The 26,219-nt window shown below is 40.2% G+C and overlaps 1 protein-coding gene across 2 annotated transcripts; it reads right to left on the reverse strand.

Annotated features, from left to right (window-relative positions):
* Positions 1-8,812: 8,812 nt before the first annotated feature.
* LOC149182672 (ras-related protein Rab7-like) lies at positions 8,813-18,509 on the reverse strand. 2 transcript variants are annotated; one of them, XM_089416924.1, is made up of 7 exons: positions 18,231-18,505; positions 18,108-18,138; positions 16,373-16,468; positions 15,910-16,056; positions 9,844-9,924; positions 9,564-9,706; positions 8,813-9,403 (listed from the first exon to the last, which is right to left on the reverse strand). In XM_089416924.1, exons 1-7 carry the CDS (start codon positions 18,281-18,283, stop codon positions 9,337-9,339), a joined length of 618 nt encoding a protein of 205 aa, XP_089273050.1. In that variant the 5' UTR covers positions 18,284-18,505; the 3' UTR covers positions 8,813-9,336. The 2 variants fall into 2 exon arrangements, with proteins under 2 accessions (XP_089273050.1, XP_089273051.1); XM_089416925.1 differs by lacking the exon at positions 9,844-9,924 and having other exon boundaries at positions 18,231-18,509.
* Between the last annotated feature and the right edge of the window lie 7,710 nt (positions 18,510-26,219).

Here is a 26,219-nt window from a genome sequence, read left to right on the forward strand (position 1 = left end):
GTTAGGCAGGCCAACACGACCGCAGCGCGTTTGTGCAGCAACACGGTAGGCAGACAGAACACGGTTGCGGGTGCGAGTTATGGTTGCAGCAACGGTGTGATAGTTCGGGTAGCTGTAGGCAAGGTTGAACTGTGTAGCGACCAGGTCATGCAGGCCGACTGGCCGAGCTGCAAGATATTGCCTTGTGTATCATTTTTATAACGAGTCGATTGAGTATAAATCCCGAGAATTGTAAAACAGAAATTTAATATTATTACTATTATTTACATATATGATGTGTCTCTTGCAATCTTAATATTGGTGAAAGATTTATGTTTATTCCACAAACTAAATAAATGAAAATGTCGAAAGATGAATGTGTTAGGTGTAGTCCGGGAAATGACTTCGAAAATGAAATGTTTAGGCATTTGGTTAGTGCTCCACATAGACCAATTCGTGAAAAAAGAATTGGGGGTGTGACAAATGGTATCAAAGGCGAAACAGCAAGATGCAAAGCCAAGTATGTATGCAATTTGAAGTTTTGGAAAAGAAATCTTGGATTCATAGTTTGGGGTTTCTGGACTTGGAAGTTCATGGAAAAACTATCCAAGCATTGGTGGACATGAGTACCACACATAACTTCATGACAACATGTTTAGCAAGAGAATTTGGGCTGCAGATTATTCCATCTAATGTGGAAGTCAAGGCAGTGAATTCGAAGGATAAGGTGTCAAGATTGGCAGATGAAGTGCGAATTCAAATTGGAGAATGGCAGGGTCAATTGGACTTCAGGGTGATGGAGATGAACGACTTTGATATGGTAATGGGGCAAGATTTTCTAAATGGAAATAAGGCAATTATTGCCCCCTTTTGCGATGAAATTATGTTGATTGGAGGCTCATAAACTTGGATTTTTCCTACTCATAAGCAAAGGAAGGAAGTTCAGGTACAGCATGTTTCTACACTAAGCTTGGATAAAGTTATGCGGGAGTCAGATGTGGAGACATATGCGACAGTCATCGGGGAGGTTGTAATTGATGATGGAGTGGGGACGCCTATTCTAGCTGAGATTTCCGATGTATTGGACAAATATGAAAATTTGATGCCCGATGAGCTACCAAAGGAACTTCCACCAAGACGTGTAGTGGACCATAGCATTGAGCTAGAGCCAGGGAAGCAACCTCTGGCAAAAGCTCCTTATCGATTTTCAGGACCAGATTTGGAGGAATTGAAACGACAGTTGAAGGACTTAACTAATGCAGGTTTCATAAGACCTTCAACGTCCCCATATGGAGCTCCAGTGTTGTTCCAGCAGAAAAAAAGATATGAATGAACTACGGATGTGTTGCGATTATCGTGCTCTTAACAAACAAACGATAAACAACAAGTATCCTTTGCCATTAGCTGCAGATTACTTCGACAAGCTTATGAAGGCATGAGTATTTTCCAAGCTATACTTGAGGCATGGGTTATTATCAGTTGCGGACAACAAAAGGAGGCGAGAGGAAAACTGTGATCGTGACAAGGTATGGAAGTTTTGAATTCTTTGTTATGCCATTCTGGTTGTGCAATGCTCCTGCCACATTTTTCACTTTGATGAACAATGTACTATGTCCATATTTGGATTCATTCGTAGTAGTATAATTGGACAATATTGTGATATACAATGATAACATGGAGGATAATAAGAAACACTGGGCTTTGGTGTTTGGGGCACAGAATAAGAATCAGTTGTACTTAAAAAGGTCGAAGTGTATGTTTGCCCAGACCGAGATTCTATTCCTTGGACACATTGTAGGCCAAGGGCATATATGGATGGAGCCGAGCAGAGTAAAGGCGATAGAGGAATGGGCCGAACCGAAGAATGTCCATGATATGAGGGTGTTTTTGGGGATGACCAACTACCAACGGAAATTTGTAGAGGGGTACTCCAAAGTGACATCGTCACTGACAAACCTTTTGAAGAAGGACAAGTGATGGAATTGGACGGAGAAGTGTCGTACAGCATTTGAAAATTTGAAGAGGAGGATGGTTACATCACCGATACTGAAGTTCCCTGACTTCGAGAAACTGTTTGAGGTACACACAGATGCCTCATATTTTGCGATAGGAGGAGTTCTTATGCAGGATGGGCATCCGGTGGCGTTTGAGATTCGGAAGTTGTAAGAGAGGGAACAGAGGTATCTGGTTCATGAGAAGGAGATGATTGCGATCATCCACTATTTACAGGTATGAAGGCATTACTTGATTGGGAAGCCTTTTTTTGTCAATACTGACAACATTGCGGTGAGTTATTTTGCATCACAACCGAAGTTTTCAACGAAGAAAACTCATTGGCAAGACTTCTTGGCAGAGTTCAATATGACTATTGAGTACAAACTGGGTGGACTCAATGCAGTTGCAGATGCCCTCAGCAGGAAGGGATAGTTAGTCGCAATTGAGGAGGAAGAAGACTGGGCAGCACAAAGTAGGAGTCAGGTACAGATGACCGATGAGATGCAAAATAAGCTTCGAGCAAGCATTGAGACTGATACTCAAGCATAGAGCATTGTGAAGTAGGTGAAGGAGGGAAAGACACGGAGGTTCTTTCTACGAGATGGAATCTTGTTCTTTGGGAACCGACTTTACATTCCGAAGTCATCAGGGCTTAGGAGACACCTTTTGAAGGAGTGCCATGATTCTCCATGGGCTGGCCACCTAGGGTAGTGTCGTTCTTTGGCATTGTTGGAGAGAGGGTTCTTTTGGGAGAAGATGCGGGAGGATGTAGAGGAGTATGTACATACATGCATTATTTGTCAGCAGGACAAATCGGATAACCAGAGACAGGGAGGATTTTTGCAGCCTTTGTCGATTCCAAAGAGACCATGGATGAGTGTTTCAATGGATTTCATTACTCAGTTACTGCAGGTTCAGGGGTATAATGGGATTATGGTCGTGGTCGATCGTTTTTCCAAGTATGTCATCTTCATTCCAACAAAGATACCTTGTGGGGCCGAGAAGACTATTGAGTTGTTCTTCAAGAACATTGTGAAGTATTGGGGAATGCCATTGAGTATTGTATCGGATTGAGATCCACGATTTACAGGCAGATTTTGGACCACTTTGTTCAAGTTGGTTGGGACAGAGTTGCTGATGAGTTCGAGTTACCATCCATAGACCGATGGGTAGACTGAACGGATTAATGCACTACTGGAGGACTACTTGAGACATTATGTGACGGTTGATCAGAAGAATTGGCCTGGACTCTTGGATGTGGCTCAGTTTAGCTACAACATGCAGAAGAGTTTCGCAACCGGGTATAGTCCATTTGAGTTGGTAAATGGACAGATGCCAGTTGCTCCACACATCGTATTATTGAGAGGTTTCTTGAGGAGTCCACATGCGAAGAGATTTATGACAGCATGGGAGGAGACCTTGGAGTTAGCATAGTTGCACTTGCATGAAGCTACAAGGAGGATGAAGAAATGGGCAGATAAGGATAGACGGGACGCACACTTCAGTGTTGGAGATATGGTTTTTCTCAGGATTACTGGGGATCAGTTTCAACCACCAAAAGGGACTGCGAGATCTTTGACGAGGAAGTATGAGGGGCCATTCCAGGTGAAGAAGCGAGTGGGAGAAGTTGCATATGAGTTGGAGCTTCCGAACCACATGCGTTCGAAACATCCTGTTTTCCATATGAGTCAGTTGAAGAGGTGTCGACTTGATGCACACCATCTAGATAGGACAAAGCCACAGAGGGGACCAACCTGATTGTTGATAGATCGAACCTTTTTTTGGAGAAAATCATGGATCTTCAAATGACAAGTCTTGGGAGTAACATGCGACGGGAATTCTTCATTAAATGGAAGGATGCACCGGAGGAGAGTAGCTAGGAGATGGAGGATTCACTGTGGATATGCAGGAAGGAGATTGGAGAGTATGACGAGAAGTTGAGAAGGGTAGTTGGATTGTCGAGGATGACAATGACCTCTAGTGGGGGAGGATGTCATGACCCGGAGTCATCATTGCACTTGGGCATGTCGAATGCACACGATGGGCATGTTTAACCGACGAGTTGGTGGATGAGTCATTGGGCACGTTTAACCAACGAGTTGGTGGACGAGTCATTGGGCGTGTTTAACTGATGAGTTGAGAAATTGCACATAACTGACGAGTCGCGACGGGTGTGTTTAACTGACGAGTTGAGGAGTGCACCAACATGAGGGTCAAAAAACTGAGATGGAAAAATTTGGCTAAGTGTTGGAAGTGCACATGTCGACTTGGTTATAGGGGAGCGACAAACTGGGCGCCCCCACACTTGGGCCAACGGAGTAAAAATATGTGAACTGTAAGATTTGTTGGGTCGGCTAGGTAACACCACAACCCATCCATACGACTTAGCTAGCATATATATACGCACGGTGGAGAAGTGAGAAGGCATCATCACAACCAAGCGAAGAAGCAAGTTACCATTCGCATTCTTGGGTGAGCGAAGGTATACGAGCCGCAGCTTGGAGATAAGCCCACATAGACGGGCGAAGTAACTGGGTGAAGGTGCAGGTTTACGGAGGTTGGGGAGACCGTAGGTCGGAACAGCGAACGGGTCGCAGACTTGGGCGGAGTTTCCCATGGTTGTAGAGCAGTGGAGCGAGAGAAACAATGGATAGACAGTCAAGCTTGTGTATCAGGTAAAGTGAGTCGTGGTTGGGTAGGCACGGCTGCAACGTGTTTGTGCAGTGACACAATAAGCAGACTGAACACGGTTGTGAGTGCGAGTTATGGTTGTGGCAGCGGTGTGACAATTCGGGTAGCCGTGGGAAGGGTTGAACAGTGCAGCGGCCGGGTCGTGCAGGCCGACCGACCAAGCTACACGATATTGCCTTGTGTATCGTTTTTATAACTTGATTGAGTATAACTCTTGAGAATTGTAAAACAAAAATTCAATATTATTACAGTTATTTACATATATGATGTGTCTCTTGCCATCTTAATATTGGTGAAAGATTTATGTTTATTCCGCAAACTAAATAAATGAAAATGTCGAAAGATGAATGTGTTAGACGTAGTATGGGAAATGACTTAGAAAACAAAATGTTTAGGCATTTGGCTGGTGTCACACGTAGACCAATTCGTGAAAAAAGAATTGGGGGTATGACAGACATGATAATGAAGAATATTGTTGTAATGGTTGTGTACATATGAATATTGTTGTATTGATCCTCAATCACGCCCTCGAGCTAAGAGAGAATGATTTCCCTTGAAAAAAACAAATTATTCTATATATTATAAAAAAAAATGTTTCTCAATTTATGTCTACATTTGAATTTATATATTTATTTATTAATCATTTTATTATATTTAGATTGAAAAAAAAAAAAGTTATCTTAAAAATCCAAAAATCCACATTTGGTACAAAATAAAATACTTTATTTTAACTAGCTTCATTCATGCTTTGTAAAATATTTATTTATTTATATTTTAATTTTTTTTAAATATGACAAATCATTTTTTTATTTTTCATAGTTATATATTTTAATTAGTTTTCACTAAAATTCATTATTTTCCCTTTTTTGACATTTTTTAAATTTAATAAATTTATTTGTGATTCACAAAGTTATCATATTTTACAACAATGTTTAATATGGCAAGTATAATTCTGCCAACCCCACCTCATTATTTCACACTTGACCTAATTAAGACTAAATTGGCTTTACTTTAAGTTATGCATTCTTAACCCCCTTTTTTGACAAGTTAAACTAAATTTCTCTTTGATTTTGAATTTGTTGTTGACTCTATTCTTGTTTCATTTCTTCAATCTATTTTGTAATTTTCTTATACTCTTGACACATTGCTTTAATGGATGTGGTTGAAGAACCTATTAACCTACCAAAAAATATTTTTCTTGTCAATTTTTTAGTCAAATGTGTGGGGTTGGAAATCCCTTTTTTCCTATGATTATGCTTTACTAATAAAACTATGGGGTAGTTGCTCAATTGTAGCGATGCTAAAAATAGAGAAGTCACTCATGTCATTACTTCAGAGGTCGATAACTACAATTCCCAATAAACTACTTCAAATTACCTTTCCAATAGAGTGGCATTCAATGCTTCTCTTAAACTTGGCATAATGCATTTTTTAAATCGCATTCTGCGCTTTGCTTAAAGATGTCATCCATGAGTGATTGCAATGCATTATAAAAGAGATCATAGGCCATTTAGAATTTGACTTTGCATAAATGATATATCATTGTTGTTCACTAAAATTTAATCTAGACATGTTTAACAGATATGTCTATGGTGCTTTTTATGTTCCACTTACATGTGATTAAACTTATCATTTGTTAAACTTGTCGACTATGAAAAGCATATGATCTCTCTATTTCAAGGTGGTTGATAAGCCCCCAAAAAGTCTACTGAAATCAAATTCCAAAACCCAATCATAAATCACAAAACAAAGTCAATATGTTGCATGGCACACATCCTTGAATGTACTTTGTTATATATTGATTAATTTTACACTAGTAATACACCTTTGTAAATTTACTTTTGTTCTCATTTCAATTTAACCATCTATTTTGGAAGTTGCACTCATAAACTATCATTATAGAAAATGTGGGACATAGAGAGTGTTCAGCTTATATAATAACCCTCTTGAAGTGATAAATATGTGTTTCATGTTCCACTTGAACAAAAACAATTCAAAGTGATATGTTTGTTGATTGTTAAACTTTTTAAGACAATCAATCATACATTAATTAAAGTGCTTAAAGCCTTCATCATTGTTATGATTAAAAATTAGCTACTTGATTATATGCTCCATTTTCTTATGTTTGGAATAGGTTAACCTAAGGTACCTACTTTAGATGTTGAATCTCTTTCAATTTTATGAGGTTGTAAATACACCAATTGTTTGTGATTTGTTAGCACATTGACCTCCTTTCCCTCCCTCAATGTGATAAAAATGCTTACAAGTGCTTCATTGTAAGCACAATTGTCATGTACTGCAAATCCTACCCACTACCCAACATGCATAGACTTCAATGGAGGATATGAATTGACATGATTGTTGATAGTTTTAAATCTTTTGGTCCCATCTAAATATGACTGTTTTTTTGTTGTTGCTTTATTTTATTTTTATCATGTTTTACAATCCCTACACTACAATATAAATTTAATAGACTACAATATAAATTTAATAGACTTACTAGTAGGAATTTCTTTCAAAGTCCTAGCTAGATGTCCATGCAAGAAACTATGGATAAAATCAACTTGTATTTTGAATTTTTACAAAAGAGTAACAATAGTATAATACAGACTTTCTCCATCATTAATAATACAACATAATCTGCATCATAATTGCCAATTTTTCAAGCCTGCGATATTAAACCGTAATAATGTATCAAAGAAATATATTTATCACTTAATAAAATAATCAAAGAAATATATTTATCACTTAATAAAATAAATTTACTTTTTAATGTTTACAACCATAACCAACATCTTTTAACGCGCATAATTGCATTGTAATTGATCATATTGCACATATAGGCTCCAAATAAGTCACAGGCTCCAAATAAGTCACTTAGCATGAGAGTAACATTGGGGAAGGTTCTAAATTGAGATATTACAGCTAAAATGTCTTTTGTTTGAACGTGAGGACCTAGCTTTATGATTTGATCTTTGAAACCTATGTGGATGCTTACATTTATATTCCAAAACATCGTTGCATTAATCACATATTCTTCATCTTTTTTCGTTACTTGAACTACTACCCACTTAGTAATACTATAGAAGCTCTCGCCAATAGACTAAGGAGTTTATATTCCAAAACATCGTTGCATTAATCGCATATTCTTCATCTCTTTAAGTTTTAGTTACCTGAACAACTACTACACACTTAGTAACACTATAGAAGCTCTCACCAATATACTAAGGAGTTTGTGAGCATTCAACGGAAAGAACTTCTTATCTTCCTCTTAAGCTAATTAAAACGAATTTACAAGTGAGTCCAAAATTTCTCTGGCATTCATCTTGTGATAATGGAAGAGATGCAACTGAGCAAAGATAGAACCAAGTTCAGTTGGACACTATTCCAGAAGCTCCACTTAAGAGTATTATTTGACCTAGATGAAGATGCAGTCTGTGATTAAGAAGAAAGATTGATTCTTCGTTTTGCACCATTTTGTACATTCATGAATGATTGGGTGCAAAGAAATTGGGTTAAAAAATAGTATTGCAAAGATAGATGACTCTATAGGATAACTCTTGAATATCAAACGATACAGTGAACCAATATGGACAGAAACATTGTCCTAACCATACATTATGTAAATTCCTCTTTCATATCCTTAGAATGTGTTAGGAAATTCTTGAAGTGGATGTCACAGATAAAATTGTGACTACCTAATACGAGAGTAAATTTCCTACGCAAGGGTCAAGACAAAAAAATTGTAAAAACTAAAGGCCGTGATGGACTTGTTGCCTGTTATTTTTGTTAAAAAATCGGGTCACAATGTATTCTAGGTTAATCATAGCCCCATCAGATATGAGATGAAAGTATCCTTGACAAACAGAATCTTACAGTAATAATAGTCCAAATGTAAAAAACTCTGATTTTAACGTTTGTAAAATTCATATCAAGAAATTAATTTCAATATAAGAAATATCCTCATTTTGAAGGTGTTTGTTTAGTTAAATTCTTCAGCTTCCACAATGTATATTGTATATAATATAACCAATCCCTGAAAAGAATCAGGTCACAATATATCCTAAATTAAACATCAGATACGAGGATGAAACTATTCCTGATAAACAAACGCTGAGAAAAATAATAGACCAAATGTAAACAACTCTTAACTTTAACGTTGGTAAAAATCATATTAATGAATGTGTAAATTCCAATATAACAAATATCCTCCTTTTGAAGGTGTTTAGTTAAATCTTCGGTCTCCACTATGTATGACAATCCCTTGTTTGAAGAGAACGGGGAAATTGAACCCTGTGCTACAAGATCTAGGAGTGCCTGGAGTTGGAAACACAATTTTTTTTCTAATGTTGTGGGAAGACCCTTAAAAATTGGGCCTGACTCACTACAACAGACAGACAGAAATCTTAGTTCATCGTGTTAATGTTAGTAATTGCCATTTGCCATGTAAAACCGAATGGCCAAGAACAAAAACTGGGACAGAACGAGAAACCAAGCTCTTAAGGACATGACGAGATACCTTGGATCACCACCTGTCATGATTTTGGTGGTCTTATTCACTGAGACACAATCTACCAACCCGTTAATGCCCAAAAATTTCCCATTGGGAATAAGAAGAAGATGCCTATAAAATTGTTTATCAATGTAAAAGACAATACTCCTGCACTGACATTAGCATCGACAACAGCTGCGTGATGGCTCTGATTCAGGAAGAGCCTCAGGAAGGTCTAAAAAATAGCTGCAAAACGAAAAGAATGTCAACCAAGAACCAAACCCAATGAAAACTGCATTCAGGCATGTAGCTAAATTCATCAAGTAGAACATCTGACAGATATAGACCTGAAAGAACTAGAAGACACTGATTCAAGTTATAGGAGGAAATTGTCACGCTAGCTTACATGTCCTGTTCAGGTTGATTCTTAAGTGCAGATCTGGCTATGGATAAGAATGCTGCATCAATGCGGTAATCATCTTTAGCTGATGTTTCAAAATAGGGGATACCTTTCGATTTACACCATGTTGTTGCTTTGAGCTCAGAAACCTGTACCACAATTGCAATAATATTGCATAAATAAACTTTGGATATATAACAAGAACTCCTAAAATGCATTGCAAGCAGTAACTATTTGCAATAGTGCCAAATCAAGATGACATGCAATGGTAATTTCCAATAACTACCACTCTACTGTTTCCCCCATCAACATCAATTTTGTTGCCCAGCAACATAAATGGAAAAGTGTCCGGTTCTGTTGGGCTGGCCTGCAGAAAGATACACCAATTCAAGCAGTCATTGAATTAACACCACCACCAGTATTTGCTAATATCTATCCAAAGGGCACGTGTTTATGGTTTTTCTTGGCATTGAAAGTCCAACAATCAAAACAACAGAAAATAAAAAATCCCCCATCTGCAACAAGACCTTCAGAGGACTGTAGAAGCAATCACTTTCAAACCCAAAAATGTGCCTTAAAAATATAATGAATATTACAAGGAAAACATCGTAGATAAATCATAAAAACCTTTTACTATTCTCAGATATTCATTAGACGCACTCCAATTTCAATGATGATGTTTCGTTAATCTCTTGTTGATGTGAAATAATGAAACGTCATGCAGAAAATGTAACATAACAAGAGAAACCCAGAAACAATAGGAATTGGAATAGATAGCCTACTTTCACTCCTTAGGCAAGTGCTTTATATAACATTTATAAAAGATCCATCTGGACTAAAGTCAAACTTAACCAATACAAAATCTGCACAGAACTCAATTGAGTTGCATTTATTTACTTATGCTATATATCTAATAAGCCTACGAACCAACGATCCTAGTGTCATGAAGAGATGCTGTTATAACTTATGGAGAAGTGTGCCTGTTGAGATGAGCATCCTCAGCACATCAGATCCTCCCAGTTTAACTTGAAAGCATCGCTGTTTTTTCCTCCTGGTTTAGCAACAGCAGTATTCACAAAACGGACAAAGCAGAAAACAAAAATAATATGTTGTACCCTGAACAGTGAGTACCTGTGCATCCATAACAGTTGAGTGGGGTTGAGCAAAAGGACCATGGTACAAGAAAATGCGGGCAAGCATAAAAGTGCATGGATGGCAAACTTTGGCCAGCTTGGCATCTTCACTGTAGAATCGCTGGACATGTGAAGAGACAGTGGAACAGTGCAATGGCTGGAAAAGCCTTGAGACTGATTCTGAAGATAGGTGTAGAGTGTTGTATAGTGAAACCGCTTGTCAGCAGAAATGGACCAAGTCTGGCTAGATAATTGATGTTGAGGTTGTTGGAGGTATGGTGCAGAGTGCTATAGTGAAACCGCTTGTGCAACTGCTTGGGTGCTGGCTGAATTGAATTGAACAAATGCAATCCCTTTGAAACATCTAGCAAAGTCTACACCTGTTGTATGATTTGACTTGATAATTTTCTAGTCTCCCCAACAGACTTAGAGGTGTACTAAAATCAGCAGAAATGGACTAAGTCTGACCAGATAATTGATGTTGAGGTTGTTGGGAGGTATGCTGCTAATTTTTGGTGATGTGCTGAACACATGGGCACCACTGCTGGAGCAGCTAGATAATAAGGGTCAGATGGAGTGAAGAGAGAGGAGACCCAGGAAGCAATGCAGGGTGACAACCAGAGAGACCAGCAGGGGAAAAGGCCAGCTGGATAAGCTGACGAGGGGGTACATATATGGAGGTGGCAATGAAGAGAGGGGGCAGAAGGGAAGTGTGAGACAACAAGACCCTAGTGTTGGGTGAGTGTTGGAGAGGACTGTGTATTATTTTCAGGTTTAATGGAGAGGATAATGCATAAGGACAGACATTTGTGTAAGCAGCCTGACTGACAACATCCTTCCCAAAGATAAGAGGAGGCAGCAAAAGGGCAGGTGACTTCAGTATTTCAGCCAGCACCATACAAGGCTTGGCATTCATGCTGTTAGGGAATGTCCAATAATAAGTCCAAACAATCTTGAGAGACATCACAATGGTTGATGTCAGAGAGAGCACCAATGGCAAAGGTATCAGCCTATCACTCATGAACCAGCATGTGAGGGCAGTCTTTCTGAATCTGGACCCAACCCAGATGACAAGAGAATGGCTGTGGAATGGTGGGTAGCTGCAGGCATTTGACGAACTCATGGAATATGAGGTTATTCTGGCTTCTATTATCAAGAATGAGGGTAGCCAACTGATCTTTGACCTAACAATTATGCAAAAAGAGGAGGTCATCAATGGACTAGGATGGATCCCTAGCCATGAGTAGTAGTGAGGGATCCGCAGAAGTAGGATTGTCCAGCGAAATGTCCTCTGGCACAGTATTTTGTGGAGGAGAGTCAAGGAAGTCTACAGTAGGACTAGGCTACTTATCAGTAAAGAGGATTTTAGCAATGCATTAGTATTGGAGAGCTCTACACTCAGCAGTAGAATAGGTCAGTGTCCTGTAATAGGAACACAAACAACCAGGATGAGGGGGAGAGGACAATGTTGCAGGGTGACAACCGGAGAGACCAGCAGGGGAAAGGCCAGCTGGATAAGCCGACGAGGGGGTACATATATGGAGGTGGCAATGGAGAGAGAGGGCAGAAGGGAAGTGTGAGACAACAAGACCCTAATGTTGGGTGAGTGTTGGAGAGGACTGTGTATTATTTTCAGGTTTAATGTAGAGGATAATGCATAAGGACAGACATTTGTGTAAGCAGCCTGACTGACAACATCCTTCCCAAAGATAAGAGGAGGCAGCAAAAGGGCAGGTGACTTCAGTATTGCACCCAGCACCATACAAGGCTTGGCATTCATGCTGTTAGGTAATGTCCAATAATAAGTCCAAACAATCCTGAGAGACATCACAATGGTTGATGTCAGAGAGAGCACCAATGGCAAAGGTAACAGCCTATCACTCATGAACCAGCATGTGAGGGCAGTCTTTCTGAATCTGGATCCAACCCAGATGATAAGAGAATGGCTGTGGAATGGTGGGTAGCTGCAGGCATTTGACGAACTCATGGAATATGAGGTTATTCTGGCTTCTATTATCAAGAATGAGAGTAGCCAACTGATCTTTGACCTAACAATTATGCAAAAAGTGGTCATTAATGGATTAGGATGGATCCCTAGCCATGAGTAGTAGTGAGGGATCCGCAGAAGTGGGGTTGTCCAGCGAAATGTCCTCTGGCACAGTATTTTGTGGAGGAGAGTTAAGGAAGTCTACAGTAGGACTAGGCTACTTATCAGTAAAGAGGATTTTAGCAATGCATTGGTATTGGAGAGCTCTACACTCAGCAGTAGAATAGGTCAGTGTCCTGTAATAGGAACACAAACAACCAGGATGAGGGGGTGAGGACAATGCACTAAGTGGTAGAGCTGAGGATGGAGAGGGTGGGTTTGATGTGGGATGCACTTGAGAGCTATGAGATTGCAGGAAATGATAGCAGATATCAATTTTTCTTTCAAAAGCTAGGGCACAAAGAAATGCTTGTTCAAAAGTGGTATCCTCAACCAAAGCCATCCCATTTCTAAAAAACAGTAACAACGCAGAAAAAACTTTGATGATATGTACCTCTTAAAGATCGCAGATTTTAGGCTAAATCCAGAACCAGGTGAAGACTTCAATAAATTGTTGAATGATCTAAGCAGGAGCCTGCTGGAGGTGTAGCCAATGACCCAAAAGATTCCGCAGGTTTCAGGGGGGTAAAAAAACCTACGCGGGGTCCAATAAAATGCATCCTAGGTATAAATATGGACAAGAATGGAGCTCTTGCCTCTGATGTGTGGAATTTAATGAAGTGTTTTAGAGATTCAGCGTCGAATTGCCACTAGGCCAAGGCTACACCATCTGATTGATACTCAGGGATTTACAGCCTATGCTCATCAGACATATCTGTACAAGTCTTGAAATAGGTATGCAAGCTACGAATCCAAGCATCCAGGACATCATCTTGCATCTAGCCACCATACTTGGGTAGCGTACTGGGGCTGTTGAGCTGCAGTGTTGAAGTAGATGCCCTAGATTGTCTTCATAGGGCTTCAGTGAGTGAAAGTGCCAGAACTTGAAATTGGGTTGTATTAAAAAAAGCCTTAGTCTAACGATTATGCTTTTTTGCCCTGAAAGTTATGGAAATTCCAGTCATATTTTGAAAAATCCGGCAGTGATTTTTGTAAATCCAAGTAAAAGCTGTCAAACTTCATAAATTTAGGTGCCCTAGAGGTTTTTGATGGTGCTGAATCCATTTCCACCATCAAAAACATGATTCAAATACTGCATCTACAAGATTTTTTGAAATCTTTTGCCCAGATTCCGGCCACTTTTAACCGTCCGGGCAATTCCTCCTTAAAAAAATCAACATTTTTGGAGGTAGGCTCTCTGCGAGGAAGAATTGTATGCACAAAGTGAGAGAGCAGACCTCTAGATTCTAGAATCCCAGAACAAGAAACTATTGTGAGATCCATGTGGGCTTGGGCCAAAGGAACTAAATCACTTGCCAATAAACACTTTCGTGAGGAAGCAAATCTTTGAAACTTGAAATGGCTACAAAAGCCAGGAATGAATAGAGTTAAGGCTAGCATGTGCCCACACCCTAGGAAGCCTTGAACTTACCACCAAATACCTATGCACTATCCAAGAAGTAATTTGATACCCTAAGAGAAACTCGAAAGTGCTAAGGGTCACTATCAGAATTGACATTGACATGTCACTCATTGCAATATAATAAAGTTGCTGCCCAGAAATAATAAAAGATAGTTCCTGGAACAAGATATAGGCAGATCTACACTGTGGCAATAAAGGCCTGAAGCAAGAGCTTGACTATAGATAATAGAAGTTGCTGAGGCGATCTCTAATACAAAATTGTGAAAAAAGCTATAGCAGACGGTTTTGAGCTGTCGGCTGAGAGAATCATTGAGGTAGCCTTGAAAATGATCCCTGAGATGAAGATATAAGCGAGTCTATGTCATGGCAATAGAGGTCTGAAGCGAGATCTTGACTGTAGAAGTTGCTGAGGCAATTTTTAATACAAAACTGTGAAAAAATCTACGGAAAACGGTTCTTTGTTGTTGGCTGAGAGAGTGATGGAGCAGCATTAAAGACAATGTTGATACTTCGGTTACCTCAGTGGTGTGGTGGAGGTCTGGACTCTGAAGTGCTGGCAAAGTTGTGGCCATAGGTGTGAATATAATCTTGTGAGACAACAACTTGCTTTAATGTCAACCTTGTTTCAGTAAAACCATTTAGCTCCTTACAAAATCTGGTAGAAACTGCAGAACAAGATTTTTGCCTCATTTTGAAAGGAGAAAATCAATTTAAGTTGCTGCTTCAATGCCAGATCAAGGGTCTCCAAAGAGCACAGCAGAGGCTGCATGTTGATAAAAAAAAATGAATCAAAATGGGTTCTGTGGTGAGAAAATATCAATACTTTTAGTGCTCCAGTGGCTTTTGCAGTGACACTCTAACTGCAGGAGAGAGTGTAGAAAAGAGAAATGCATCTCTCGGAGGACAGAGCAGTGCAGGTCAGAGGGCAAAAAGCCTACACAAGTGTGTCCTAGTTTGATAGCTGTCCACTGCGGGCACTACCCTGAGTGAAAATACAAAACAAGGTTGGCAGGAGGGTGGGCCTCCACAAAACCAGCTCTAGGAAATAATAGAATGGGATTGTGCATTCGTGAGAATAGAGCTGTATGGGGCGGTAAAGAAGAAGAAAAACATTTGCTGCAAAATAAAATGAGAGAATCCCTGGAATGGCCATTGAAGCCTAAGGAAGAAGGGAAAGGATCCCTTGTGGTAGTTGCAGAAGCCGGAACAAACTGCTCTGAGATACCGAATGATGTGAAATAATAAAACTTAATGCAAAAAATGTAATAAAACAAGAGACAAGCCCAGGAAAATTAGGAATTGGAATATATAGCTTACATTCATTCCTTAGGCAAGCACCTTACATAACATTTGCAAAAGACCCATCTAGACAAAGTAAAACTTAACAAATACAAAATCTGCACAGAGCTGAATAATCAACGTGCATTTATTTACCTAAGCTATATCCTTTTTAAGCCGAGGAACCAGCAATCTAGGTGTGATAAAGAGACACTGTTATGGAGAAAAGCAACCCTTGAGATGGGCATCCTTGCAGCACATCACTTATTATCTCTTAACCCAAATATTTTCACATGGGTGAGCAATTTTATCAAGATGGCTACCTATAATGTTGATAAACAAATCGGTTCAACATTCCTCAAAGCAGCATACCTGATTCAGAAACTCCTTGTGCCAATTTTCCAGGTTGTCAAATGACTTGAGCACATTTACATCATACACAAGTACACAGCAGTCCGCACCTCTGTAGAAAGCAACACCCAGGCTCTGGAATCTCTCCTGTCCAGCAGTGTCCCATATCTTCCACAATAGACAAATTCACACTTGGTATTAGAAAAACTTTGAATGGGGCAAATATTGAAGATCTCAAGCTGTTTTTTTCATGAGGAAAATGCTAAGAAACAAAAATTAAAAAATAAGAGCATTAAAAATTGCTATGCATATGTTACTTTAAAAGTGAAAACACAAAAAACAGGACAGTTAACCCGTTACAAAAAATGGGAGGCAGCAAATGCTTCCATCTTACAAGAATGCATATGAATAGAAATGTGTCCATGATATAACAAACTGCTAATTATTTTTTCAGTTTCTGTATGCATCAAGAAGTTCCACATACCTGCAATGTTACAAGTCTGTCATCAACCTGAAGTTCCTTTGACATAAAGTCCGCACCAATAGTCGCTTTGTACTGGTTAATAAATCTCTTATGTACATATATGCAATGTGGTCAAGTAAAACAAGACAAGAAGCAAAACATAATAAGCTGATCCACAGTGAAACTCATAAATATTTTCTATGTGTTGTCAACATTGTCAGCAACTTGTAATGAGCTGCCCATCGGGCTGTGGTTTAGTGACAAATTGGAGCACTTGCATTGAGGATGACCAAGGTTCAACACCCGGCAAGTTCACTCCTTCTGATAATATGGTCAAACAAATTCTTTCGAGGTGTGGGTCGACTTAAGATGGCAACACCGGTTCTCTGATAATGGGGAGATTCTGTTATAGGCATTTCCCATGCTAATGCAAGCTTGTATGTCAATTAGGTCAGGTGCAAGTCCCTGGCGATTATGATTAAATATATACCCCTCAGACACAGCTTAGCTTTGTGGCTGAAGGCATCATGATTGTAAAGCATATCTTGTTAGAGTTTTATAATCTCTCCGGTCAAAATGGACTTCACTACCAAAAAAAGGAAACAATAAACAACCTATAACACATGAACTTAACGTCTCCTTGACAAATAGTTTAATGCAGCATTGGTGCTATCAAGCAGAATGCATTAGTTGGTAGACAAAACGACTTGTGTCAAAGACATTGAAGAATACATACAATACTCAAAATAGTACAGCCTGATCTCACCTTGTGTATAGAAAGGCAGATTAATGGACTTTTAACATTCAACTTACACCAGCCCCAAGTAGCATTGTGGGATAATTTTGAGTAGGATAAGCGCCCCAGGTCACTGTAGTCACTTGGACAATGAGTTTCAAACCCTCTCCAGTCAAAATAGATTTAACTGCCAGAAAAGATAACCTAAAAAAAAAACCTGTAACAAGTGAGCCTAATCCCCACTTGACAAATAGCTTTCTGCCGTATTGATGCTACCAAGAAAAATGCATTAGCTAGCAGACGAAATGAATTATGTGAAGGCCAATCTGAATAATTCATACAACACTCAGAGCACTATGAATGTATCTTGTCATATGGATGCAAAGGCAAACTAATGGGTTTTTAACATTCAACCTCCCTTTTCCCGAACAATATTGTTGGCTCCTTTTGGGCAGGGTAAGCTATAAAGTGTCCCAAGATATTGGATTCGTATGGGCCACTATAAGCAAAATTATAAACAGATATACTGTGATTTCGATAATATCATACTGCTTCAGACCTCCCAAGCTATGGTCAGAACGTGTATGGTGCATAAAAAACATGGATTTTCATTTAAATTCCTCAGCTTCACCACCACACAATAAAAATAAAAACAAATAGAACATTTTATAATCAAGGTGGCAAACACGGACCAAATTTGTTACATATTTATTTTGGTATCCTTCTAGACTAAGAAGTCCAAAATGAACAGAATTTTCTTCATTCTACACAAAATTCTGTGGGATTTGTCACAGCTTCTGAAAACAACACGTTGAACATTTTTATTAAATTTTATGGACAATGACTTTTAAAGGTGTGTGGTCGCGAGTTCACGTCCAGCAGAGTCAACTCGGTATCCAAGAAAATGTACCCAAAATCCGAAACCCTAAAATCCAAGCTAAACCAATTTTCTCTCACTGAACAGAGTCTCAGAAGAAGATAACAATTTTCAATAACATTTTGATAAATAATGTAATGAGGATACTGAGTCACCAAAGAAGTTTTTCCAACCCTGAAAAACTAAAAGCAAATAATAAATATTGAGCATCAGACATGGGTATGAAAAAAAAACGTACTTTTTTTTGGTAGTTACAGAAAACTTACCCGCTGTCACCGAGAACAATAACCTTGAACAGGGCGCGCTTTCGAAACGACATTTTTTATTTTCAAAGAATTGGGTCGGCGCAGCGGGATAAATTTGAGCAATAGGGACCTCTCTGATCAAAGCGGAATCGCCATTATTTCTTCTGCTCTTTCCATGGACGCCCACGTCCGTTACTCGACAGGCGGGCAGAAGTATTTCGTGGGAGTGTTTCAGAAACGGAAACGCGCAGTGACGGGACATCTTGGGAATCATGTTCTTCTGGTTCCGTCAGCTTGTGGGTTGCTGATTCGAGACACTAACGGACATATTATTCAACTGTAAAATCTCATTATTTTCCGTGTGTTGACGGAAAGTTAATCGCCACACTTGGCGGCCCCACACCTTTTGAAAAAGAGGAGACCCTAAGCTCATCAACTTTCGGTGAAAGGCAGAGGATTTACTTGTTTGTGCTTCGCTCAGGGTTTTAAATATAGAAGATAGTTTATTTTTCATGTTTTTGGATTGGATAGATATATTAAGTGAATAAATTTAGTATTTTGGCATTTTTTTATTTTTTTTGGGTAATTTTATTTATTTTATTTTTTCCTCATTTTTATGTTCACAATTTTTTATTTTAATTTTGATTATTTAGTAGTGTAATATGGTTTTTTAATAGCTATGTGGTAAGGTGTTCTTTTTAAGAAGAACTCCTCTCTTGCCTTTTTATCATCACTCTGTATCATTCGATCATTTGTTAGATGATTGGATTATGCTCACTCGTTGATTTGAATTGCACTGACACATGGTGGTTGTGACTCGTTCAACACTTTTTGTTTTGCCTTTGCGCAGATGTCATGTTGCATGACTACAATTCTTGTTATGTGTCTCGGCGGCGAGGGTTTCCCACATCCTTATGGAAACTACCTTACCCCCATCTGACCATCGGTGCTCATTTTGCATTGTCTCTCTCACCACTAGCGAGCTCTGCAACCCTTCATCGCTTTGGCTTAGGCATTTCGTCACCTTTTCCATCCATCTCATCCTTGTACCTCTGTAACAGGTATACACACTAGCAAGTAGAGGGTTTTGCACAATTTAATGTACATGTATTTATGCGCTCTTGCTTAGTTACAGCCACAATTTATGTCATTATTTTCTCACTGTTGTTTTGCTCACAGGTTGTATTTGTGCTCGTTTTGCATTGTCTCTCTCGCCACCAACGAACTTTGTAACCCTTCCTCGCTTTGGCTTAAGTGTTTCGTCACTGTTTTCCAGGCATCTCGACCTTCCACCTCTGTAACAGCTATACGCACTGGCGAGTATAGGGTTTTGCACAGTTTAATGCACATGTATTTATGTGCTCTTGCTTAGTTACAACCATTATTTATGTCGTTATTTTCTCACTGTTGTTTTGCTCACAGGTTGTATTTACCCATGACCCCAACATCTAACGATGCTTGCACGTTATTTTTCCACTTTTAGGGCTTGGCACTGAAGTGATGGGTTTCAGTCTCATCTCACAAGTATTCCTCAGTCGTTATGAATAATTTTGGAGTATATCCTTGTATTTTGTTTATATTTAGGGTTTGCAACAGAAAGAATTCAATTTAACATGACATTTTACTTGGGGTTTGCAGGGTTCTAGAATCATGGCATTCAACCCTTCTTACCAGGTAAAACCCTAACACTTATTCTCACCTAATTTGGAATTTATGCTAACCCAGTCCTTCTGGGGTTTTGTTCTTCGTATGTATGCCTCTGGCCTTCTTGTAGCAATACGAGTTCGATGTGAAAGTTAGAGTCTTCATTCATTGTGTTATGCCTTGACCTGCAAGAAGATACCAGAATACCAAATATGCGAAGAAATATACCCAGAACACAGAACAATAAGAAATAAGAGCAAGTATTTTATTATTCAGAAAGGAAAGCAACGTTCACTTGCCTCTTCGAGGGGGCAGCCTCCAATAACGCTGGGCTCAATTACAAAATAAGACACGATGCTCCTCGAGGGGAATCTCTATCCTTTATATAGGATTCACACATGCAATACCATGGTTCTTATTAATACCATCTATCTAATACCACGGCCCATTTGCAACTAACTGTGGTCCCTTCTTTAAATGCGGGTCAACCACTTACAATTATTAATATGGGCTTTATTGACTCTTTACTTAACCATAACTATGACTCGATCCTATTACCTAAATAAGGGGGTTAGGGTTGGACCCTAACATACCCACCCCCATAAGAATAGCCTTGTCCTCAAGGCTGAAGCTACAGAAATTGTTGAAGGACAGTGGCTGGTTCCCAAGTCGCATCTTCCGGAGAGGTGTCTTTCCACTTGACGAGGACTTCCTTGATCGTGCGGCTGTGTAGGTGTCGTTCTCGTGTGTCAAGAACCTATTCAGGTTGGAGCCAGATTGACCCTTCTTCATCCAATTCAGGTAGATTGGTTTGAATTCGGCAATGGTTCCCAATCACTTTCTTGAGGCATGAGACATGGAAGACTGGATGGATTTTTGCAGTGGGTGGCAAAGCTAGCTTGTAGGCGACTTCTCCAATGTGCTGAAGTACTTGATATGGTCCGTAGAATTTTAGAGATAATTTTTGACAACCCTTGCCTTTGAGTGATGTTTGCTTATATGGTTGCAGCCTCAAAAATACCTGATCCCCTTCTTGAAATTGGCATTCTGAACGATGTTGATCTGCCTATTGCTTCATGCAGTTTTGAGCTTGATGGAGATTCTCTCTGAGGTGGGCCAGCATGGTTGTGCAGTTTTGTAGGAGTTGATCCATAAGAAGTAGGTGAAGGAGGGAGTTGACCATAAACTACTTCATATGGAGTCATTTTGGTGGTGGCATGATAGTTGGTGTTATACCACCATTCGGCTAGAGGTAACCATTTGGCATTGTACCCATAGATGTTGCTTTTTTGAAGTGAAACACCTAAGGTAGGTCTCCAGACATTTGTTGACTGCTTCAGTTTGACAATCAGTTTGGGGATGATAGGAAGTACTGAGTTGTACCTTGTAGCCTGAAGAGTTCCTGTTAAAAGTTACTGGTGAAGATCGGGTCACGATCAGACACAATGGAAGTGGGCATGCCATGCAATTTGAAGATCTGGTCTATGAAAGATTGAGCTACCAAAGCTAATGTAAAAGGGTGGGGTAGGGCGCAAAAATGAGCATACTTAGAAAGTCTGTCCATAACCACCATGATGACTGACTTGTTGCCTGACTTCGGAAGACCCGTAATGAAGTCCATAGAAACCTTCGTCCAGATTGAGGCTGGGATGGGCAATGGCTGTAATGTGCCTGGGGATTTGACTATTTCTCCTTTGTTGCGCTAACATACGTCGCACTTAACTACAAAAGTAAGAATGTCCTTTTTCATGCCTGTCCAAAAGAATGAACGTCGAGTGCGAGCATAAGTCTTCTGAAAGCCTGAATGGCATGCAGTGGGAGATGAGTGTAACTCCGCCAAAATGCGACTTTTGAGAGTGGATGTTGGTGATATCACGACTCTGTCCTTGTAGCGAAGAATCTCATCCTGCCAAGAGTAGCCCGCTGTGGAATTTGGATCCACCTACAATTTATTAATGAGTTGGGAGAGCAAAGGATGTAAAAACCATTCCTTGCGAGCCTCTTCAATCCATTCTAGAATGGGAAGGGAGATTGTGAGCAGGGTGCTTTCCTCCTCAAATTGGCATGATAACACATCTGCTGCAACATTTTTGTGCCCTTTCTTGTAAATTATCTCATAATCATATCCCAGCATTTTGTCGAGCCATTTATTTTGTTGTGGCGAGGATAGGCGTTGCTCCAAAAAATATTTAAGGCTTTGATGGTCTGTGCGGATTTGGAAACACCGTCCCAATAAGTATGGTCGTCAGGTATCTATTGCATGTAAGATGGCCATCGTCTCCTTCTCATAGGTAGATTGTCCCAGATTTGTCCCACTTAGTTGTTGGCTAGTGAAGGCCAAGGGTCGACCTTCCTGCATTAAGACCGCCCCAATACTTGTACTTGAAGCATCACATTCAATCACAAAAGATTTGGTGAAGTAGGGTATTGTTAATACGGGAGTGGAACACATGGCATGTTTGAGAGCTATAAATGCTTGTTGTGCTTCAGCATCCCAGAGAAATGAATTTTTCTTGAGGAGGTGAGTGAGGGGTCTAGCAATGCGACCATAATTGCGGACAAATTTGCGATAGTAGCCTGTGAGACCCAAAAATCCTCTCAAACTCTTCAAGGTCTTTGGCTGAGGCCAATCCTGCATTGCCTGGATCTTTTTGGGGTCCACCCTGACACCTTCATGCCCCACAATGTGGCCCAAATACTCAACTTCTTCCATGCCAAAAGATCACTCGAACATCTTGACAAATAATTTATGCTTCTGTAGCAGTTGCAAGAGCAGATCTACATGCCGAAGATGTGTGGCCCAGGTGCGGCTGTAGATGAGGATGTCATCAAAGAAAACAAGGACAAATTTTCCGAGATATGGTTTGAGTAGGTGGTTCATGAGGCTCTAAAAAGTGGATGGGGCATTACAAAGACCAAATGGCATGACCAGGAACTCATAATGGCCTTCATGAGTTCGGAAAGAAGTCTTTGGAATGTCTACTTCTTTCATGCGAATTTGGTGATAGCCTGAGCGAAGGTCGAGCTTAGTAAAGAATTGAGCCCCATTTAGTTCATCCAACAAATCATCGACAACCGGGATGGGAAATTTATCTTTGACCGAGGGCCCTAAAGTCTAGATACATATGCCATTCCTCATCTTTCTTGAGCACCATGACCACAGGCGATGAATAAGGACTAATGTTAAGACAAATGACGCCTGCTTCCAAGAGTTCCTTGATGATTTTTTCAATTTCATTCTTTTGGGCGAATGGATATCTATATGGGTGCACATTTGGTGGCTGGGCCCCTGGGACCAAAGTAATGCTATGATCATGTTCCCCTCTTGAGGGTGGAAGCTCATGAGGCTTGTCAAAGACTGGCAGATGATTGTTTAAGATCTGTTGCATCTTAGGATGAATATGAAGAGAAGTGGGTTTGAAGGCCTAGATGGCATTAAATTGGGCTATAACTCCATGGTGGCCCTTTTTTAACAATTTTTCCATCCTATGTGAGCTGATGATAGAGGGATCACCCGCTTGGAGTCCGCGGAGGGTATGTGTGTGGTTGTTCTACTTAAAGCTCATATATAACTCTTGGAAATCCATTGTGATTGGGTCGAGTATGCGGAGCCATTCAACACCCAAGACAATATCACACCCTCCCATGTGTATGGCAAACATGTGGGTCTTTAACTGATAATCCCCCATTTGAAGTTTGACATTTTCACATTGGCCTTCACATTTCATTGTCCCCCCATTAGCAATTTGGACTTGGAATTTAGAGACTGCTCTGACAAAACAATGCACTACTTCTGCGACTCTTTGATGGATAAAGTTATGCGTACTGCCACTATCAATCAAGACTACTACAGGGCAATGCTTAATAAAACCTCTGATTTTGAGAGTTTGGGGAGAAGAAATCCCTGCCAAAGCATGAAGTGAAATAACTGGTTCTTCAGGTACATTGTCCAGTTGGTTGTCCTCATCTTCCTCCTCTGGTTCCTCAAGTGGTGGGGCTTCCTCTGATGAACTGTGATCAGTAACATCAATTTGAAAGAATTTGGGCTCCTTGCATTTATGCCCGGGGGAGTATTTCTCATCACAATAGTAACACAATCCTTGCTTTCTTCTTTCTGCCATTTCCGTTGGGGACACCTTTTGAACCTTGAGTATTTGGGTAGTGCTTTGAGCCTGGGTGGGGTGACCCTTGGCTATGAAATTTGGGCGATTGGACTGGGCCGCTAACGCACGTTCTACTTCATGAGCTATCTTACAAGCATCCAGCCATGAGGTTGGGTGTTGCAGTCGGACGTGGGCTTGTATGGCTTCTTTGAGACCACTGACAAAACATTCCAAGTAGAACTGATCGTGTAGACCTCCTGTGCGGAAGGCTAAGGCTTCAAAGTCTGTAATATATTTGTTCACTATTCCTGTCTATCGGAGCTTAGTGAGACGACCTGAAAGGTTAGATTCATGGTCAAAGTGATCGTAAGAGCTTTTGCGAATGTCTGCCAAGTCATGGGCCTTCCATAGCAACGTTGATGCCACTGCCACCATTGCCATGTTTCATTGTCCAAGTACATGCTATCCACACTAAGCTGAGTTGCATCATCTCTAATGTGATTCAATGTGAAATATTGCTCCATTTGTGCTAGCCATGTGGTCTGATGAGAGCCATCAAATTTATACATGTCCAGCTTGGGTGGTCGTGTTTGGGACTGTTGGTGGTTGCCAAAGAGGTGAAGAGAATGGCTAGACTCGCCCTCAATGTTTTCATTGAAAGCATATGCCTCCGAGTGTTCCTCCTTCTTGCCCTTTGTGAGTGCATCAGCTAAGGTCTTAAGCGATGACGGTACTGCGTCCAACTTTGTTTCAAGGGTGTCGATCTTCTCATTGGCCATAGCTTGAGCTCTAGTTTGTATCATGCACCGATCCGGTGCACTTTAAAATTTGGGACCGCCCGAAATTTTTTGACACTAACAAGTGAATGGTACCACCTTACTCAGCTCGTCGACCTGATTCTTATGGGCTAAGTTTCCTATAAGCGTCCTGGGAGGGTCTTTTTTTTACTTCGAAAGGAGTTTTACTCCTCGCTTAGGAATACGGCAGTAGCTGAATCCCATAAAAGTCAATTCTGCCCAATGTCATGCGAGAATCGCACCCAAGTATAGGGGCCCACACAAATAATATGATCTGTCGGCTCCCTCAACTGTAGAGTATGAGTAGGAATGTGGCAGTGATCGAATCCCTGCTGCTAGATCTAAATGGTGGATATGATAAATCTGATTGGTGGATCTGATAAATTTGAATGGCAGAATTGATTGTTGCGGCTGTGACAGAACCCCACCTGCTAGATCTGATTTGGCAAAGATGATGCGTGATCTAGAGAGAGACCTGGGAACTATAGTCTCAAGGAGTGTCAGGTGCTATAGATCACAATATACATAAGGGTTTGACAGTAGTACTCGACCCAATCTTTCAAGGCACTGACCAAGGAGGATCAGCCGTACCCTTAGCCGTACAACCCAACTACCCTATCGTATGCGAGTAATATCCCCTAGTGTTGTTCTCGATGTACTGTAGCAGCAAGACGACTAACGGTTTATCTAAGGTGAGGTTTCAAGAGAGCCTAGGGGGCTTCCGATATACCCAGAGGGCTTCTGTCTAATGCGCTACTACTCGAAGGGGTACCCATAGGGGTTACAAGGGAGTCCAACCAGCGTGACCACCTCTTGTATTTCATGCGTGAATTCCTCCCCAAATCTACAGGTTTATGCGCTCAACGACAGATCTCGTGGTTTAAAGATGTCGGAACACATCTCTAGCCAATTTTTTTTTTGCTAAAAATGGAGATCCCACCGGCCCTGGAAAGTGCTTTGATACCACTTGTTATGCTCTTGACCTGCAAGAAGATACCAAAATACCAAATATGTGAAGAAATATACCCAGAACATAGAACAATAAGAAATAACAGCAAGTATTTTATTATTCAGAAAGGAAAGCAATGTTCACTTGCCTCTTCGAGGGGGCAACCTCCAATATCACTGGGCTCAATTACAAAATAAGACACGATGCTCCTCAAGGGGAGTCTCTATCCTTTATATAGGATTCATACATGCAATACCATGGGTCAATACCATGGTTCTTATTAATACCATCTATCTAATACCATGGTCCATTTGCAACTAACTGTGGTCCCTTCTTTAAATGCAGTTCAACCACTTACAATTATTAATATGGGCTTTATTGACTCTTTACTTAACTATAACTATGACTCAATCCTATTACCTAAATAGGGGGGTTAGGGTTGGACCCTAACACATTGTACTAGGTCTTATTACTCCTTTATGGTTATTTCATGTTCCAACTCGGTATATCCTTCCTT

Source organism: Pinus tabuliformis, chromosome 3_2 (assembly GCF_031772625.1).
Source record: "Pinus tabuliformis cultivar Carrire ecotype Pingquan chromosome 3_2, CPIR1, whole genome shotgun sequence".
Classification (NCBI taxonomy): Eukaryota; Viridiplantae; Streptophyta; class Pinopsida; order Pinales; family Pinaceae; genus Pinus; species Pinus tabuliformis.

What these genes read in the sequence shown, in the direction of transcription:
- LOC149182672 (XM_089416924.1), bottom strand. Translation starts at nt 18,283, where the DNA reads ATGTCGTTTCGAAAGCGCGCCCTGTTCAAGGTTATTGTTCTCGGTGAC. An exon ending in ACAGACTTGTAACATTGCAG is followed by an intron (nt 16,057 to 16,372) that starts GTATGTGGAACT and finishes CTATTGTGGAAG; the next exon opens with ATATGGGACACTGCTGGACA. An exon ending in ACAAGGAGTTTCTGAATCAG is followed by an intron (nt 9,925 to 15,909) that starts GTATGCTGCTTT and finishes ATCTTTCTGCAG; the next exon opens with GCCAGCCCAACAGAACCGGA.